Source organism: Podarcis melisellensis (genome assembly GCF_964234715.1).
Source record: "Podarcis melisellensis genome assembly, chromosome: 14".
Lineage (NCBI taxonomy): Eukaryota > Metazoa > Chordata > Lepidosauria > Squamata > Lacertidae > Podarcis > Podarcis melisellensis.
Window position 1 is genome coordinate 41,749,494 of NC_138546.1, and position 20,884 is coordinate 41,770,377.

General features: G+C 47.8%; 1 protein-coding gene across 1 annotated transcript in view; it reads left to right on the plus strand.

Annotated features, from left to right (window-relative positions):
* The first annotated feature begins 6,088 nt into the window (after nucleotides 1–6,088).
* Nucleotides 6,089–20,884, plus strand: part of TNFAIP8L3 (TNF alpha induced protein 8 like 3) — a 55,452-nt gene continuing 40,656 nt past the window's right edge. Inside the window, exon 1 of the mRNA XM_081888795.1 lies at nucleotides 6,089–6,581. Within this exon, the coding sequence (XP_081744921.1) occupies nucleotides 6,530–6,581 (52 nt within the window). The 5' untranslated portion in view covers nucleotides 6,089–6,529. The remainder of the gene's footprint in view (nucleotides 6,582–20,884) is intronic.

The following is a 20,884-nucleotide window of genomic DNA, read 5'->3' on the forward strand; positions in this document are numbered from 1 at the left end:
AAATTTTAGGGCTCTCTGTGATTTCCTGTATCATCCAAGATGTGCAGTGTATTTCTAGATCTGAGTCTTCAGACAGCTGATGTAGAACCCATCTCCAGCTAAAGCTGGCCAGTCTCAGATATTTGGAACAGGCAAGGAGGAAGTCTGTGTGGGCTGCCTCATTTGCATTTAGCAACAGCTCCATCTCTTGCAGCAAGCCAAACCTTTTAATGAATGATGGATCACAAACAAATCACACCACACGCACAGAAGGAATTTTAAGAACCGGAGGGAGGTGTTTAGTACAAAGAGACTGATTTATATGAATAAATAACAACACAACATGCCAGGCTGTGATTCCTAGTTTGGAAAGTTGGGGAGTTTAAAAATACAGGCACAATACTGTCACATCTAAATATATCTCCTTTTACATACTACAGTCTGGAACAAGAGAGCATTGTACAAAGGCAATAAATCTGTCAGTAAGGAGCATTCCACTAGAAATGTATTTTGTAAAGGTTTTTTAAAAGATGAGAGAAACAGTGAAAAATATCAGCAGGTGCTTGTTTTTGGTTGTAGTGAGAATGGGGGGGGTGGAACACTAAATATAACCCAATTAACTAATTTTTCTCATTTTGATTCCCCACCCCCAATTGTCATTATCATGGTCTGCTTCCCTTAAAATTATATACATTTTTATAATTGGGCTTTCTGTTGCTGAAATGGTAGCCTTTTCCTGATTGGCCTAAGACCCCGGTTGAAATCAAAATAGCTTTTTAAAATATAATTTCTTAATTGTAAATATTGATAAAACAAGAAACTGGCATCACCATCTTCTCTACTGTTTGGTCATGTAACTTAAATACGCCTTCAATCAAGCAAAATTCTTTAAACTTTATCACATCACTTTCTTATGAGCAGAAGTAGTTTGCCATGGCCCTCCCTTCTGTAAATACAAAACGATTAATTTCCTGAGCCAGCTGGGATACCCCTGGTGATTTCTCTACATATTTCCCAAACTTTGATAAAACACCACAGTCTTAAATGGGCTGGGACAACAAAGGAAGTTCAGACTGGCACTAAAACGGCAGCTATATGGATGCCAAGTGAGTCTGTTGGGAGATCATTGCGCATTCAATGTACATTAAATTGCATGGTTCTGCCCTCCATTGGCACTGTTTGTCATTGGTGCTTGCTCTGCCTGTCTCTGCCTCCACCTACTGGTGACCTCCCTGCCCCTACTAGTCCCAAAGGGCACTAGACCCCACTGCCCCCCTGTTAAGTAAAGGTAAAGGATCCCTGGGCGGTTAAGTGCAGTCAAAGGCGACTATGGGGTTATGGCGCTCATCTCGCTTTCAGGCCGAGGGAGCCGGCGTCTGTCCACAGACAGCTTTCCAGGTCATGTGGCCAGCAGGACTAAACCGCTTCTGGTGCAACGGAACACCGTGATGGAAACCAGAGTGCACAAAAATGCCGTTTACCTTCCTGCCACAGTGGTACCTATTTATCTATTTGCACTGGTGGGCTTTCGAACTGCTAGGTTGGCAGGAGCTGGGACAGAGCAACGGGAGCTCACTCCGTCGCAGGGATTTGAACCTCCAACCTTCTGATCGGCGGGCCCAAGAGGCTCAGTGGTTTAGAACACAGTGCCACCTGCGTCCCATGACGCATGACAAGTAGAGAACAAGGGTGACCCTGTGTCTTGCTTTAGAGCCCTTGATCTTCCATAGAATGCTAGAATTGTAGAGTCGGAAAGGATCACACGGATCCAACCCCCTGTAATTCAGGAATCTTTTTGCCCAGCATGGGGCTTAAACCCACAACCTGTGATTAAGAGCCTCATGCTGAAGGTGTCTTCTCTATTCATGGCTGTGTAGCCCCAGGTTTCGTTTAGAGACAACCATATGGGGAGAGAACAGGAGCTCTGAAGTTGCCCAGCAACCATTTGCAGCACCTAGGCAGCAGACTGAGGAGACAGACTGGTTACCTGGTCACATTCTTCCCCATGATGGGGAGATGGATTAGTGCAGGCTTCCTCAATCTCGGCCCTCCAGATGTTTTGAGACTCCAATTCCCATCATCCCTGACCACTGGTCCTGCTAGCTAGGGAGCATGGGAGTTGTAGGCCAAAAACATCTGGAAGGCCAAGGCTGAGGAAGCCTGGATTAGTGAGTGGATTGGTTAGAAAGATCCAAACACCAGAACAACTAACTCTTCAGATGTGTGCTGGCCCCGGGGGGAAGGTTACCGTTGGCGTAGTCAAAGTCCGGTCCTGGGTCACTAGCCTGGAAACAGTTCACAAGGAGCGGGGCGAGGTCGGAAGCCGGGCAGGGACAGGAACACTGGAGGGTCAGGTCTGGGTCTGGGCAGGAACAGGTACTCAACGATGACATTGCTCCCGCAACCTGGGACCGGGCTGACTGGCCTTTATCTTCTCTGAGGCCAGGGGCAGTCCCGGCCCCCAGGAGACCCGCCTCTCCTGGCCTTAAGGCGAGCACTCCTCCTGGGAGAAACCAGTTCCCTTCGCCTCCCTGCCCTCCGCCTCTGCAGTTCAGGAGAGGCTGAAGGGTTACTGGGCCCAGGGGGAGACTCACCTGTAGGCACTGAGTCCTCAACCACCTCTGGAGCCAGAGTGGATTCACCTGGTGCCTGCTCCTGAGGATCCGGCACAGGTGCAGGCGCTTCAGAATCAAGGCACTGCCCCAGTTCAGCCGGCCCTGGAGGCGGGGACTCCTGTGCAGGCTGGGATTCCTCCGGTTCAGCCTCTGAATCGGATTCCCAGGCCATCACAAGATGCTTGCTGTGATACATTGGATGAGCAACTTTATCTTCAAATAAAGATGAAAGCACTATACAATGAAAGCAATATCAGGGCACTTTAAACAGCCATGGCTTCCCCCAAAGAATCATGGGAACTGTAGTTTGTTAAGGCTGCTGAGAGTTGTTAGGAAATCTCCTCAAAGGTATACCATCCCCAGTGTTCCCTGTGAAGAGAGGTGGTTCATGAGACCACTCTGAGAATTGTAGTCTCGGAAGGGGAAGAGGGGTCTCCTAGCAACTCTTTGCACCCTTTACCCTCACCATTCACTGGATCCCCAGTTCACTTAGGATCAGATTTAGTTGTGGCAACCTGAGGATGTGGACAGGGCACCTACAAGCATGTAGCCAGTGGTTGCTCTATTGACCTTTGCCCGTCTTGACTTACAAGAGCAAGCCATCCCATGTCTGGGCAAAGTGATGGAGAAGCTGGTTGCCAGGCAACTTCAGGGATACCTGGATGAAGCTGATTATCTATCCAAACCCATTTCAGTCTGGCAAAAGGCCCCGTTTTGGCATTGAAATGGCCTGATTGCCCTGACTGATGTCCTTTAACACTGCGGTTCTCAACCTGTGGGTCCCCAGATGTTGTTGGACTACAACTCCCATCATCCCTAGCTAGCAAGGCCAGAGCTCAGGGATGATGGGAGTTGTAGTCCAACCACATCTGGTGACCAAGCTGAGAACCGCTGCTTTAACAGGACAGGAGTAGGAAGGAGCACACTCCTCTTGGTTCTCCTGGATCTTTGAGCAGCTTCTGAGGTCACCAACTGTGACATCCTTCTGGATCACAGTAGTGAGCAGGGCTGTGTAGGATGGTGGTTCTGCTCCTACCTTTCCCTGGACTATTTTGGGCCTTCCATAGTAACTCAGGTTGGTATAAATTAACAAGGGGAAGTTTTCCCAGCATGGCAGTTGTGTAGTGTGTGCACAGGGGCACAGGGGTGGTTACCCCAGGTGCAAAAATATTAGGGGTGCAAAATTTCAAAATAAAAAATAGCATGCCCTCCCCCTCAGTCTGTGCCTCTCTCAAGAGGCAGGGAATGCCTCAAATCCCACCCACCGTGGTCTCACAATTGCACTATCGTGCTTTACTTCCTTTGCTTCTTCCATCAGGTGAAAGGCACATATTTTGTTGGGCTGTTTATATGGGGGGGGTGCTGGGGGGGATAGTTGCTGTGATCTGCATTTAATGGAAGGTGAAAAGGAAGAAATGGGTGGGGAGGTGATCCAGGAGGTGGGTGGGCTGCAGTTGCCACGCCAGTGCTGTCATATGTTAGAGGGCACAATACTTGTCTTGCCCCGGGTGCTTGCAACCCATGTTACACCACAGCAGCATGGAAATAAGTATCTCTCATAATCACCAGCTAAGGTCTGCAAATTAAGCTCCAGTTAAAAGTCCCAACACAGGAGGTGGTTTTTAAAAACGTTGGCCACCTTTGTCATGAATCACCTTGAATTGTGAAGTCATTCTGCTTAAAAAGCAGAGAAAGAGAGAGAGAGAGAGAGAGAGAGAGAGAGAGAGAGAGAGAGAGAGAGAGAGAGAGAGAGAATAATTATTATCATCATGAAGTCAAATCAATGGTGTTAATTGTCATTAGCAGCTGTTAACACTTGCTATGGTTCATGTGGAGACCTTGGTCTGGACCAGAAATCTCCATGCACCAGCATCAGGACAGCAAATCAAAAGCACTTATGGAACCAGCAAGTCCTAATTATTAGCGTTTGGTTTACAGTATGTTTTCCCCTTTAGCCCCAGCGCAGTCATTAAAGTCTTAACAAATTGAGACCAGCACTTTGCTCCCTGCAAATCATTGAAATGCTATGGTGACTAATATCGTTGCTCTGCTCAGTTGCCTTTGGACGTACGGAGCTATGCTTTGAAAAGAAGGAAGAAGAACTATGGTGTCCCTGGCAGGTGACCATTGAGACTGGAAGGCTAAGATGCCAACAGCAGGTGGAGCCAAAGCCAACAACAGGCAGAACCAACTGATTCTAATTTGCACACACACCCCATTCTCCTCCCTACCAGGTTCTAGGCTGCTCCTCACTGTTGAGTGTGCGGGTGGTACCATTTTGGCTGCTTAAGCACCCGACACAAAGCCGAGCATCAGAAAGAGAGGGAAGGAAAAGCACTCCTACACACAGCACATAGCTGAACTCTGGAACCTGCTTAGCAGGGCCGGCTACCAACCTCGATAGCATTGAAAGAGGGTTAGAGAAATTCCTGGAGGAGAGGGCTATCTTTGCTATGCTCAATTTGGAATCAGCAGTGCTTTTGATGACCAGTTGCTGGAAACCACAGGAGAAAGTGCTCTTGTGCTCAGACCCCCAGGTGTCCCTATTTTCCAGGGACAGTCCCAGATTTACAGAAGCTGCCCCCGTTTCTGATTTGACCCCGGAATGCTCCGCTTTTCCTTAGGATGTCCCTGTTTTCATCAGAGAAATGTGGGAGGGTATGTATGGAGTTATGCAACCCCCAGGGCAAGGAGTTAAGTAACTACACAACCTTTCGAAGACATCTGAAGGCAGCCTTGTACAGTGGTACCTGGGGTTAAGTACTTAATTCATCCCGGAGGTCCATTCTTAACCTGAAACTGTTCTTAACCTGAAGCACCACTTTAGCTAATGGGGCCTGCCGCTGCTGCACAATTTCTGTTCTCATCCTGAAGCAAAGTTCTTAACCCGAGGTACTATTTCTGGGTTAGCGTAGTCTGTAACATGAAGCATATGTAACCCGAAGTGTATGTAACCCGAGGTACCACTGTATAGGGAAGGTTTAAAAAAAAGTTATATTATGTTTTTATATGTTGGAAGCTGCCCAGAGTGGCTGGGGCAACCTCCCTGTTTTCATTGGAGAAATGTTGGAGAGTGCTTGAATCCTGCTTGCAGGTTTCCCAGTGAAGCATCTGCTTGGCCACTGTGAGAAAAAGGATGCTGGACTAGATGGGCCTGATCCAGCAAGCTCTTTGACTCCTTACTTGCACCATTGACCCCAGACCACACACCCCACTGGCCTTTGCTCCTCGCTCTCAAGTCCCCTGCACGGCTGATTCTGCTTCTTACTCGCTGGCCTGCCTTTTAAGTTCTGCCCTCCCTTGCACACCTATGGCCCCCCCATCCCTCCACTGGCATCTCTCTTCTCCCCACCCCCCGCCGCCCCACGAAGGTTCCCCACGAGGGAGCGCGATCCTCGGGTCCTCCCAATCCTTTGAGTTACGCGCTCGGTATAAGGGAATGCACGGGGAAGTAATGTGGAGACGCCCAGAGAGAGGAAGAGGGAGTTGCTGGAAAGCGATCCAGCTGGATCTCACATCAAGGGGCAGCGAGGAGAACCAGGGAGAAAATTCTGTTCCTGCTTCTTCAGCTCTTCCCCCACCCCCACCCCCTCTTCCTTCTCCCCTCCCCAGGCTGCCCCTCAAAAAAGAAGACGAGCCAGCGCCGCCGGCCGGCCAGCCTCTTGGCTCCGCCTGTGCCAGCAGCCCGACGCGTTTCGCCGCTAGGAAAAGGAGGAGGAGGCGGCGGCGGCGGTTTGCTACTGCATGTGGCGGAGCTGACCCGGCACTGGGCTGGGAGGAGGAGGAGGAGGCGGACCGGACCGGACCGGACCGCCCTCCTTGTCCCTCCCTCCTTCTCCAAGTAATCTGGGCGCCCGACTTCTCGCAAGCGGCGGAGACGAGGCGTTTGCGCTCTTGGAGACGCGGAACCCGGGCAGCTGCTCTGCCGCGCCACCATGGATTCGGATTCCGGAGAGCTGAGCGAGGGGGAGCTGGTTTCTTCAGCAGGTAAAAAGAGAGAGAGAAAGAGGCCGACACTTTTTGGGGAAGAGAGGGAGGCTCTTGCCTAGCCCGGGCTGCTGCCACGAGGGAGGACCAGGGAGGAAAAGGGCAGGCAGTTGATTTGGCGCTGGGGCGCGCGCGTTTCCTTGCCCGCTTCCAAGCCACCGCAAACGAGGAAGATCTAGGAAGGGGAGTCGGGTTGTTGCTAGAAAGAAGATGGGCTTGGAAGCGGCACTCGTATCTTTACCCCCGGCTCTTTTGCACCCTGAATGAATCATATCCATCACCACCGCGTTCAGTTGGACGTGGGCGGGTCTTCTGTGGAAGGTTGCATCTCTTCAGAGTTCCTGCATGGTCTTTGGCGGCTGGGTTGGGAGGAGGAACGTACTCTGTGCATGCTCAGAGATGCACGGTGTTGCTATTAGTGGCGCGGTGACAGAGGGTTTTGAAAGGACGGGGTGGAGGCTGTTTTAACAGGAGGATATATTCTGATATGTGAGCAACCCGTTGCCTCCAGAATGAATTTCTGCCGGATATGCAATTAGTTGTCTCTGGTGGAACAGCAGCAATTTCAACATAACAACTTATCAAAACATATCATATTCATTATTTTCCCCCTTTTTCCATCCCCAAAACCTCCCCCCTCCCCCAGAGACTTCCCTCAGCTCCTCTCTCTGATTTCTCAACACATATTATTCTCTGCATGTTATAAAATTATGCAACTCCTACGTTATCTATCTGCCATGTTATCAATCAATAAATTTGTGTGTGTTTATTCAAAACCTGCCAAGGAGTCCAATTCATTTTGTTGTCTTTTTAAGTAATTTGTAAAAAGCTCCCGTTCTTGTTTAAAGTCACAGTTGTCCTTATCTCGTAGTTTGTATGTCAATTTAGCCAGTTCTGCATAATCCATCAATTTCTCTTGCCACTGTTTTTTTGTCGGGGTTTCCTCATTCTTCTTCCATCCTTGTGCTATCAAGACTCTTGCCGCTGTTGTTGCATACATAAATTAATTCTTTATTTTCCTTGGCAGGTCTTGTCCTACGGTCCCTAACAAAAATGCTTCTGGTTTTTTAACAGATGTCATTTTAAACACTTTCTTCAGTTCATTATATATCATTTCCCAATATTTTTTAACTTCTTTACCTTCCTACCACATGTGATAAAAAGTTCCTTCTACAGAGGCATAGAGCCAGTGTGGTGTAGTGGTTAAGAGCAGTAGACTTGTAATCTGGTGAACCGGGTTCGCGTCTCCGCTCCTCCACATGCAGCTGCTGGGTGACCTTGGGCTAGTCACACTTCTCTGAAGTATCTCAGCCTCACTCACCTCACAGAGTGTTTGTTGTGGGGGAGGAAGGGAAAGGAGAATGTTAGCCACTTTGAGACTCCTTCAGGTAGTGATAAAGCGGGTTATCAAATCCAAACTCTTCTTCTACTACTACTAACAATGGAGGGGGAACATAGCCTTCATGACCGTAGCAGCCATTGAAGCCTCCTCTGTTCCCCTCTTAAAGCCATTCAGGTCGGTGACCATCACTGCATGGCAATCTCATAGAATCGCACAATTGTAGAGTTGGAAGGGACCCAGAAGATCCTCTAGTCCAACCCCTCGCAAGGCAGGAATATATCCCACCCAGCTTGGCGTTATCAGCACCATGCTGTAACCAGCTGAGCTATGCAGGCTGAGCTGTCTACTTTGTACCTAATATGGAACCCTGGATTCAAATCCCGACTCAGTTATGAAGCTTAGTGGGTGAGCCTCGGCTTGTCACAATGTCTTGGCCTACTTTAAAGGGCTGTTGTGATGTGGAAATGTGTGCAGCCCTGGACTCTTTGGAAAGAAGATGGGTGGTAGTGGGGTTTTTTAAGAACAACAACAACAACAACACCACAAATATGTTCCCTGGCTGGAAGTTGCTGCTTCATGTTGTACCTCACAACTTAGGCACAAGCAACAAAGGGAGAAGAAACCTTAAACAGACTCAGACCATTGTTCCATCTAACTGAGTATTGTCTTGCGCTGACCGGCATCAGGCAAGGAGACATCCGAACCATATGCTCTATCCCTGAGCAGTGTCAGCATTTGTTTGAGATGTGCCTAGAAGCCCCACTTCCTGTGCCAATTTTTTTACCTGTGCTTCCTGCCCTGCAGAGGTTGGACTAGATGACTTGTGAGGTCTACAATTCTATGATTCCAGATGTGGGGGGATGTTGGCGGTTCCTTGGCAGTTTGAAAGAGACTCCCTGCAACCGCCTGCTTTCATGTAACCTGTTCTGAATCTGACTGCTTAGGCAGTTGGGGAACCTACAGTCCTTCAGATCTCACTGGACTGCAGCTTCCCTCATGCCTGAGCCTTGCTGGCTGTGGCTGATGACTTTTGGAGTCCTGCAACACCTGGAGAGCCGCAGATTAGCCATCCTTGCCCTCAAAACCTCTCCATGCTTACTCCATAATTTGGGTGCCTTGCAGCCTGACTGAGGTAGTCTTCCCCCACTCCCAGTTGGTCATGTCGACCATCCACGTGCCAGTGTGGTGTAGTGGTTAGAGGGCTGGACTAGAACCTGGCAGACTAGGGTTCGAATCCCCCCTCTGCCGCAAAGCTCAGTCAGTGACCTACCTCGCAGAGTTGTTGTGGGGATTAAATGAGGAGGCCGAGATAACTATGTACACCACCTCCAACTCCTTGGAGAAAAAAGGTGGGATAGAAATGTAATAATAAACATGTGGGATTTAGAAAGCTGCCTTTCTAGAGTCTCAGACCATTGGTCCATATAGCTCAGTGCTGCATGCACTGGCTGGCAGTGGCTCTTCAGGGTTTCAAATGGAGGTCTGTGCCAGGCCTACCTGGAGATGCCGGGAATGGAATCTGAGACCTTATGCATGCAAAGTTGATGTTGCCACTCAGCTATGGCCTTGTGGCAGTGCTAGAAATTCAGATATATATATAAGCTAGGTGAGAAATGGCTCCTTAAACCAGGGTTGCAGTCACCAACATGGAATGTCTAGTTGCCATTTGGGGGCCAGGCGGCCCAAAAGCCGTATTTTTCAATACAACTTTTTTTGTTTCTGAAATTCAGTCTGATTGGGCAGATAAAATATAATGGGCGGAATTCTACAGGATGTGTTGCCAGTGTGTGAAAACAGTCAGGGTCCCAAGGATCCCCAGGCATGGACCGCAAAATGGTGGAGACATCAGACACCGCTATCCCGGCACCCAGGCATCTTCACTTGGTTGCACGCAGGGGCAAAATGCGCCCGGCACCTGGTGAATTTTGAACACTGAGGACAATGCTGTAATAAAGGAATGAAGCAAGGTGTAAGTCAGCCAAGGTGGGGTCGCAGGCGGCGCTGTGGGTTAAACCACAGAGCCTAGGACTTGCCGATCAGAAGGTCAGCGGTTCGAATCCCCACGACGGGGTGAGCTCCCGTTGCTTGGTCCCTGCTCCTGCCAACCTAGCAGTTCGAAAACACGTCAAAGTGCAAGTAGATAAAGAGGTACCACTCCAGGGAGAAGGTAAATGGCGTTTCTGTGCGCTGCTCTGGTTTGCCAGAAGTGGCTTAGTCATGCTGGCCACATGACCCGGAAGCTGTACGCCGACTCCCTTGGCCAATAAAGCGAGATGAGCGCCACAACCCCAGAGTCAGCCACGACTGGACCTAATGGTCAGGGGTCCCTTTACCTTTAAGTCAGCCAAGAGTTTGAAATGAGCAATTCTAGTGCTGACTCTAAAGGAAGGTGGCCTATTACAAAGGCTGTTCATAGAATCATAGAATTGTAAAGTTGGAAGGGACCAGGACACTCGTCTACTCCAGCTCTCTGAAATTCGGGAAGCTTTTGCCCAAAGCTGGGCTTGAACCCGCAGCCCTGAGATCAAGATTCTCTTGCTGTACAAACTGAGCTATAATGTTGGGGATTCGTGGGGATTTGGCTCATTGGCACTGAAAGAGTCTCGCAGTTGGGTGTGATGTGCAAGTGCCCTCAGAGATGTTGTGAAGGTGGCTTAGTGAAGATTTGTGTTTAACAAGAGCATAGCTAACTTGGGGCAGTTTTGTCTTCTACAAGGCTTCAACCAGCCTAAGTGTCGGTCCATGTCACTACAGTGGTACCTTGGGTTACGAATGCTTCGGGTTACGAACGCTTTGGGTTACGAACTCCACAAACCTGGAAGTAGGTGTCCCGGGTTGTGAACTTTGCCTGGGATACAAACTCAATTCCTCTTCAGGGCCTTGGGAGGCCTATGTAGGGAATGCAGGTCTTGGGTTACAAACGCTTCGGGTTAAGAACGGACTTCCGGAATGAATTAAGTTCATAACCCGAGGTACCACTGTATAACAGACAGCCAATGCAGATCTTTCAATGCTGGTGTAGAACTGGGTGCCCCGCTAAGCACCCTAGCATCTTGCGCAAGCTGCAGCTCCCAAACCAGGGTGCAAGGATAGCCCCCACCATAGCACATTGCAGTAGTCTGGTTACCAATGCATTGACCACCATTGAAAGCGGGGTAGTCAACCTTTTTATACCTACCACCCACTAATGTATCTTTATTGATGGTAAAATTTCCTTACCGCCCACCAGTGCTCGATGGAAGGAGGATTCAGCTTGTCCTGTAGAACCCCCTACCGCCCACTTAGAATCCTGAAACTCCCGCTAGTGGGCGGTAGGGACCAGGTTGACAACCCCTGATTTAAAGGCTCTCCGTTTGCTTGCCATTTTGTTAGATGTTGACAGCCCAGAATAAAAGACAGGGTTATAGACTGCAGTGGAATCTGGTCCGGAATCTGCAACTAGTGTGGAAGCCAGCGGCCAGGATCCTCAAAGGATCAGGTCACCAGCAACATGTCACTCCTTTTGCTGGGAGAGCTTCACTGGTTGCCAACTGTAACACAAAGTTATTGTCTTAATTCACAAACCCCTAAACAATTTAGGCAAATTGGTTCTTCATGTTCCATCTTCACCACTGAGATCTTCTGGTGGAAGACTTTTGGTGCTCCCCAATGCCCCTGAGGCTCAGTCATCCTTTACCAGGGTCTGAGCCTTCAGCATGGCAAACCCTGCCCTGTGGAACTCCTTGCCAATAGATGTTCAGCAGGAATAATCCCTATTTACTTTTTTAAAATATATTGTTCAGACAGGTCTTTGGAATGTTTCTCTTTTTTTAAAACCAGTGGGTTTAATCCAGCGCAAGTCCTACTCAAAGTAGACCCATTGAAATTAATGGGCATGACTATCTCGGGTGTATTTATTTCAGTGGCTCTACTCCAAGTTTGGATACTTGTTTTTATTGTTATTAATGTTTTTACCAATGTTGTTATTGTTGTGTTATTGTTATGTTGCACACCACCTTGTTATAGTTTCTACTAGTGAGGGGTGTTTAACACTGCCCAGGAATTTGTTGAATATTGTGAGTTTTAAAAGGGTAGTACAATTTGTGAGTTTTGACCCATCACCTCAAAATTTGGGCAAAGTGCACCGAAACCATGTTTTGGTCCTCCATCTTGATTCAAAATGGAACTCAACACCCAGACAGCAACTAAAACACTCCCCCCACCCCACCTTGGAACCCTTGTACTGAGTTTGGCAAGAATATCTTAAGAGGCAGCCAGAACTTTGCGAAAAATGGATAAATTCACATTTGGGTCCACCAACTTGATTCAAAATGGCGCCCAGCACCCAAACATTGATAAAATCTGCGGCTCCACCTCAGGAACTCTCATGCTGAGTTTGGCAATGAGAGGCAGCTGAACCTAAGCCAAAAAATGGGCAAAATTGCACCAAAGTGGCATTTTGGCCCTCCATCTCGATTCAGTGTTGACACTTTTGGGTTATATGGGCCATTGATTTGAATCGGTGTGCAGTTTCTCATATTGCAGATATTGCAGTTTTTCTTTTATTTTCAGGGCCCAGAAAAGAAGTGTTGAAAGTTAACAACAAAACAAAAACCGACTTCCGGTACATTTAGACTCTTTTTCTTCACCTTCATAAAGTCTCAAAAGACGTAGGATAAAAAAGATGTCTTCACCTTCTTTGCCTCCTCCCTGAGAGTGATTCTTACTCACCATAGGTGACCAAAGAAGGGACTCTTTACACTTACAGATAAATGTTGAGAACTCCCTTGTAGGGCAAAAAAACATCTTGCATATGGCACCCTAAGACACCGTCAATTGCAAGCATTCAGATTTAGAAAGGCGCTTTGTTGTTAGCTAAATAAACATTTGCACCAATAAATGGACTCATCTAAACAACAAGAAAAAGAAACATGCCTTAAATAAGTAAGAAATGAAAGCCTGATTCTCTCTCTTAGGATTGTATCCTGCTCAGTCCTACTCAGAGTATCCCCATTGACATGAATGGGCCCTAGTTAGTTGTGTCCATGAATTTAAACATTGGTTAGGCTGCAATCCTAACCCTACTTGCCTGGGAGTAAACCCCATTGAATTCAATAGTGGAAATAGTTGAGATCTCACTAATTGTACTCTAGTGTTTCCCTAAAGGTCCCTTTGTTCAGTCTTGTGATAAACATCCCCAAGGAAGAACAAATTCCACTGGTGCTAAATCCTTTATCATGGGTGGTATTCTGACTCTTCCAGCTAATTTGGAACAGATGAAAAGTGGGCATGGGCATGGTGCGACGACGGAACTCTGTTTCACAGAGAGACTATAAACCAGCTGTTTTCCATGGATGGAAAACCAGATAATGTTGGGGGGAAAGCCAGCGCATGGAGAAATGTGTTTTTCCTCCCAGGTCAGTTCCCTGTGTAGTGAACAAATCAAATGAGTCACTGTTAACACATTGGCAGTGGGATAGAATTTCTCATAAAATCTCCCTGTTGGGTCTGTCATGGTACCTCGGCATGCGTAGCAGGCTTTCTGACATTTCAAAGATGAAAATAGGTACTCGTGACACTACAATTTCCATAGCAAGCATTCAAACACATAGACGTACACACACTGCTATTGTACTTTAGTGTTGGCTCTGTCCCACAATTGGGCCTTCACTCGGCCGTTACTAGCTGCCCACCGGCTGCATAACCGAAAGCGACTGTGTTCTTCCAGTTAAAGATATACTTTATGTGATCCGCCCTGAAACCTTTGGGTATAGGGCAGTATAGAAATAAAATTAATACTATTACTACTACAGTAGTACCTCAGGTTACATACGCTTCAGGTTACAGACTCCGCTAACCCAGAGATAGTGCTTCAGGTTAATAACTTTGCTTCAGGTTAAGAACTTTGCTTCAGGATAAGAACAGAAATCATGCTCCGGCGGTGCGGCAGCAGCGGGAGGCCCCATTAGCTAAAGTGGTGCTTCAGGTTAAGAACAGTTTCAGGTTAAGAACGGACCTCCAGAACGAATTAAGTACTTAACCTGAGGTACCACTGTACTACTACTACTACTACTACTACTAATAATAATAATAATAATAATAATAATACTAGAGGGGGAAATATATTCATCCTGTCACACAGTCTTATTGTTTGAACCACACAATGAAGATTCAGAAAGCTTTGGAACTGGAGCCTGTAGATGTAAAGCCCTGTCAACATTATAGATTTAATGCCGTAGCACCCCACTTTAAACAGTTGTGGCTTATTGCAAAGGATCCTGGGAACTGTGGTTGGATAAGGATGCTGAGGGTTGTTAGGAGACCACTTGTTCCCCTCAGAGAACTACAATTCCCGGGAAGGATGACTGAAGAAGGAAGGAAGAGGAAGCTCTTTCTGAAGGGCTGAACTCCTCACTTGCAGAGAGCTTTTCTCCCCTTCCTCCTCTTCAGATTTCGGTCCATGCCACACTCACGCCATTTTCCCCTCCCATTTTTGCCACCCACCAGCATGGTGCCAGGGATGCAGGTGGTGCTGTGGGTTAAACCACAGAGCCCAGGACTTGCCGATCAGAAGGTTGGCGGTTCGAATCCCCATGACGGGGTGAGCGCCCATTGCTCGGTCCCTGCTCCTGCCAACCAAGCAGTTCGAAAGCACGTCAAAGTGCAAGTAGATCAATAGGTACCACTCCGGCGGGAAGGTAAAGGGTGTTTCCGTGCATTGCTCTGGTTCGCCAGAAGTGGCTTAGTCATGCTGGCCACATGACCCGGAAGCTGTACGCCGGCTCCCTCGGCCAATAAAGCGAGATGAGCGCCGCCACCCCAGAGTCAGCAATGACTGGACCTAATGGTCAGGGTTTCCTTTATCTTTACCTAGCATGGTGCCAATGGGAGATTGCCTCCCAATACAGCCACCAGGCACACTTTTCCTTAGGACCTCCGCAGGACCTCTCTGCCTGCTACAACCCCATTTAATAATTGATCTTTGCATATCTTAAATCTTGCCTGTTAAATGCTCAAGGATGTGGACAAGGGGCTTGGATCAGTCAGGACAACTGCTTGCACCCTGGACCCTTACCCCTCTTGGCTGATAAAAACCAGCAGGGGGGAACAGCTGGCTGGGTCAGGGGGGTGTTCAATGCCTCTTTACAAGAGGGGGTGGTCCCTGCCTGTTTGACAGAGGCAGTGGTAAAACCACTCCTTAAGAAACCTTCCCTGGATTCGGAAAACCTAACTAACTACTGGCCAGTTGCTAATCTCCCTTTCCTGGGCATGGTTCTGGAGCAAATGGTCGCAGACCAGATCTAGGCGCCTTTGGGAGAAACTGAGTTTCTGGATCCATTTCATTCGGGGTTTAGGCCAAGTTTTGGCACAGAAACTGCTTTGCTCACCCTGTGTGATGACCTCTGTCAAGAGAGAGACAAGGGAAACATGTCCCTGTTAATTCTCCTCAACCTCTCAGAGGCTTTCAATGCAATTAACCATAGTGTCCTTCTGAAGTAGCTCTCTGAACTATGGGTGGGTGACACCGCTTTGCGGTGGTTCCAGTCCTACTTGGATGGTGGTTCCCAGAGGGTGTTGCTTGGGGAATGCTTTTCAGCCCTGTCAGACCTTCAATGTGGGGTTCCACAGGGCTCAATCCTGTTCCCCACGTTGCTTAACATCTACATGAAAGTGATGGATGGGGTTATCCGGAGGTTCAGAGTACGTTGTCAGCAGTATGCTGATGACACTCAGCTCTATTTCTTCTTTACGTATGCAGATGAGGCAGTGGAAGTGCTGGACCAGTGTCTTGCCTCGGTAATGGACTGGATGAGAGCCAACAGACTGAAACTCAATCCAGATAGAGGCAGTTAGTGGGTGGTTCCCTAGACCAGATGGGTGGGCGGTTGCCTCCATTTGATGGGGCTACAGTTCCTCTGAAGGAGCTGGTTCGTAGCTTGGGGGTCCTCTTGGATCCTTTGCTGTCACGCGAGGCTCAGGTGGCCTCAGTGCCCCGGAGTGCTTCCATAAGCTTCAGCTGGTGGCCCAGCTACACCCCTATCTGGACAGGAATAGCCTAAGTATTGTCTATGCTCTAGTAACCTCAAGGCTAGATTATTGCAATGCGTTATATGTGAGGCTGCCTCTGAAAATGGTTCGGAAACTTCAGTTAGTGCAGAATTCAGCGGCCAGGTTGCTCACCAAAGCAAGACGGTTTGAGTATATTACACCGATCCTGGTCCGACTGCACTGACTACCAATTAGTTTCCGGGCCCAATTCAAAGTGCTGGTTTAGACCTATAAAGCCTTAAATGGCTCTGAAGCCCTTCATGTGCCTCCTCCTCGAGATGTCGGGAGGGTGGCAACACGAGAACGGAGCCTTCTCTGCAGTGGCTCCCTATCTGTGGAATGCTCTCCCGTGGGGAAGTTCACCTGGTGCCTTCATTACACACCTTTAGGTGCCAGGCAAAATTCCTTTTTAACTAGGCCTTTGGTTGATTTGATTGATACCCTATGCCTTTTTAAAATAGGTTTTTTTTCAGAGAAGGGGGTTATTGGGTTGTCGTTTTCATTTTGATTATATATTTTGTAGTTTTATATTTTGCTTTTCCCCCCATGAACCGCCCTGAGACCTCCGGGGATAGGGCAGTATATAAATTAAATTAAAGATGATGATGATGATAATTATTATTATTTAACGTCATGTCCGGTTTGACCCTTAAGTGTTTATTTAGTCTGGAGCAGCAAATGTTGTTGAATCGTTTTACTCTTCCTTCATCAAAATAAAATAAAGTAATGGTTTTGCTAACGGTTTGTTATTCATTTGCCACCACACAGCAAGCTTCTCTGAGAGCAGGTTTTTTACTCTCCTCTCTGCTCGCCCACGTCTTTACTATACTCAGTACAATACACGGGTTTCTGGGAATGTTTGATTGTTATCCTGTCAGTCACTGCTTGAAGGCAAAAACAGAAAAAAGGGACAAAAAGATCCTTGGGAGCTGGTTTCTGGAGTAAGAGCCAGAAATACCGTGGCAGAGTCACTAGGAGGGAGGGAGGGGTTCAGGAACACAGGTTTGGAGAGGTAAAGTGGATTCAAGCGTTATGTCATCAAATCTGCACAATAAAACTTTTCGTGGTTTGGAAAGTGGCAAGGAAAACGCACCCAAAATTGTTGGGATGAATGAAACGTTAATGGGAAGTTCTGTAGGCACCCTTCAAACAAGTCGGGGTGAATGATACTTGTCCAGGGCCGGATTTAGGTTTGATGAGGCCCTCAGCTACTGAAGGTAATGGGGCCCTTTATATGTCCAGCTGTCCTTTGTCAACAGCAAATTGTCACTGTTTTTTGTGTTGAATATATGCTATAACTTTCCGCAGGGCCTGCAAGACACAGCTGTTCAGCCTGGCCTTTGGTTTGGACTCATTCTGACCCTTATGTTTCCCTCCCCTTATGGTCTTGATCAATGGGCTACTTTTAAAATGAGGATACATTTTAAATTGCATTTTAACCTGTATTTTAAATTGGTTATTATTGTTGTTATTGCTGTTGTTGTTGTTGTTGTTGTTATCGTTGTTGTTATGTTTTTACTGTAATTTTAATGGTGCTAGCTGCCCTGAGCCCAGCTCTGGCTAGCGAGGGCGGGGTATAAATAAAATTTATTATTATTATTATTATTATTATTATTATTATTATTATTATTATTCGGTAATTTATGGATCTAATAGGTATCTAAAGCCATTTGCACATAACAAATAGGAGCCTACACAACACAAAACACTGTTGCTGTATGTAGGTTTTATTTTATTTTTATTTTATTTGTTTTTCATCTTATATTTTGGAACTGTACATCCAGGTTTTTTTCCCTTTAATTTTTGGGGGCCCCCAAGAGAGTGGGGCCCTAAGTTATAATTTGTTTAGCTTATACGTAAACCCGGCACTGTGCTTGTCGTCCAACTGCCCTGTAAGCAGGTCAGAAATGAATGCTCAGGGAAGACCGGATATAATCTAACTTGCACAGAAACTTTGTGCAAGCAAATCCAGAGGAATGCTCAATATGTAGGAGCCCATAGGCTGAGAGACTGAGAGCAGCATTCCTCTGTCAGATGCTGGAGGCTTTTAGCCTGCGAGGTCAGAGGTGGATTAGCCTAAGAGCCTCCCAAGTGACTTGAGGATACAAGACCCGCACGTGCAGGCTTCTCAAGAGCATAGCTCCTTTTGTGCATCTTAAGTCTTCTTTGGTGTCAGGCTGAAGTACAGTGGTACCTCAGGTTACATACGCTTCAGGTTACAGACTCTGCTAACCCAGAAATAGTGCTTCAGGTTAAGAACTTTGCTTCAGGATGAGAACAGAAATCATGCTCCGGCGGCAGCAGGAGGCCCCAATTAGCTAAAGTGGTGCTTCAGGTTAAGTACCGTTTCAGGTTAAGAACGGACCTCCGGAACGAATTAAGTACCGTATTTTTTGCTCTATAAGACTCACTTTTTCCCTCCTAAAAAGTAAGGTGAAATGTGTGTGCGTCTTATGGAGCGAATGCAGGCTGCGCAGCTATCCCAGAAGCCAGAACAGCAAGAGGGATTGCTGCTTTCACTGCGCAGCGATCCCTCTTGCTGTTCTGGCTTCTGAGATTCAGAATATTTTTTTACTTGTTTTCCTCCTTCAAAAACTAGGTGCGTCTTGTGGTCTGGTGCGTCTTATAGAGTGAAAAATACGGTACTTAACCCGAGGTACCACTGTATTCAGCCGTGCCGGATTTCGTAAGGTTTTGGGTGTGGCAAAAATGCCCCCTCCCCTGGAAAATTGTCTGCACTGTGTGGAGAAAGGAGGTCCTTTTCTCCTACAGTCATGCCTTGGTTTTTGAAAAGCTCAGTTCTCAAACATTTTGGCTCCCGAACGCCTCAAACTCTGAAGTGACTGTTCCAGTTTGCGAACTATTTTTGGAAGCCGAACGTCCGACGCGGCTTCTGCGGCTTCCAATTGAGTGCAGGAAGCTCCTGCAGCCAATCAGAAGCCGCGCCTTGGTTTCCGAACATTTTCGGAATTCGGACGGACTTCTGGAACAGATTCAGTTTGAGAACCAAGGTATGACTGTACTCTCCTAATAGGAGAACTAGGGGTGTACTAACGAAGCTGGATATTGGAAGATTCGGGACAGGATCTCTTCACACATTGCATGGAATTCACTCCCTCAAGAACTAGTGATGGCTCCCAACTCGGATGGCTTTAAAAGAGTTTTAGGCAAATTCGTGGAGGCTAATGCTATCAACGGCTACTAGCTGGGGTGGCTATGTTGCACTGTCAGAACGCCTCTGAATACCAGTTGTTGAGAATTCCTGTTGCTTCACGTCATGTCTGTGAGCTTCCAGGAGTCATCAGGTTGGCTGCTGTGTGCTGGACTAGATGGGCTGGATCCAGTGGGGCTTTTCTGACCCATTAATGCCCAGAGTGGACAAATTTTAAGGACCTCTGTTTTTTGGATGGCCTCTAAAAGGACTTTTCTTCTTTCCCTTCAACGAAAAACCTTGCCACCGCTTCATGATGGCTAAGCCGCATTGCGTTCCTGGCACAGGATGCCCCTGGGAACAGGGCAGGATCATGACCCAACATTGTTTTCAAAGGCATCCTTGAGGAAAATGTGACTATCCATATTGTGGCTCTTTAGCAGCTTCTCAGGCACAAGCTAGTGCTCTCTCTCTCTCTCTCTCTCTCTCTCTCTCTCTCTCTCTCTCATATTTCTTTTCAACAACAACAAATCGTCCTTTCCCCAAAGCACTCCATGGCAACCAAAACTCCAAAACAAATGGCAGGACAAACCTGGTTGAGCCCACCTGCCATTTGACTCTTCCTGCCCTAGAATTGACTCCCAGCGCTGAATGTTACTCCTGACCATGACATGCCTTTGTTATGTAAGCGCATGAAAGATGTGGCACCCGCCTTTCGCTTAATTTCCTCTTCTCTTCCCGTTCCTTCCCAGCCACCCACACTTTTACATCGTGTCTCTCAGACTAGAAGCCATTATCTGAAATTGCACACGGCCTTGAGTGCTTTGGCAGAAAGGCAGCATGGATTGCAGTTTGTTCATTTACAGAGGAGCCCAAAGCAGGGAGATAGATCCCCCAGTGCAAAATCCACAGCATCCAAGGAGCTACAAGTGCCGCAGAACTTGCACCCAAGTCCAGCAATTCTGCCGCACCACACAATCCACACGCACGGCTCCCGGCAGGCCCACCGGCCCCGCCCACCTCAGGGCAGCCAATCAGGGACCCAAGCACACAGCACATGCTCCAGGACAACAGCTGGAACAAATAGGCGTTGTGCCAGCAACACCCAATCACACAGATATTGAAACCCCTCATCCCCATCATGCATCACTCTGTGGCCCAGAGCAAGGAGTGTGAGTTGGCCCACCCTCGGAAGCCGTGATGCCTCTGCAGGGTCATCTACCAAGGCAGTAGCGTGTGAAACACAAGTGGCGTAGCGTGGGTTGCTGGAGCCCGGGGCAGACAACCCGCCGATGCTACCTAAACACCCCTGCACCTGAGCCATGTGGGACCAAGCTGCACTGCCTGCCTGCCTGTGGGCAGGGGAGAGTCTGGCTGGCCGACGTGGTCCTTGGCAGGCAAATCTCCCTGACGCCCAGGGAGTGTTGGGATACTGCCAGGGAGATATGGCCCATCATGGCCCCCACGTCGCCTCCGGACGATCCATCAACCTCCCGTAGAAACGCAGTATCAGCAATTAGCGACACGAGCTCCAGAAAATAGCTTGTGACATTCCAGAGCTGATGCACGCTCTATCAGCAGAATTCGCACAGCGAAAGTTGCATGCAGTAGAGTATTATTTAGAAGTTTGTTCAGCGTTGGTCAGAACAAAGAAAAAACATGACTGCCTGCTTCGGTCTGCTCAGGCACAGAGAGAAACGAAAGCATAGACACAACAGAAGCATCCTGTGAACAGGAAATACGCAGACTCTGTGACTCACAAAGCCTGCTCCCTTTTAAGGT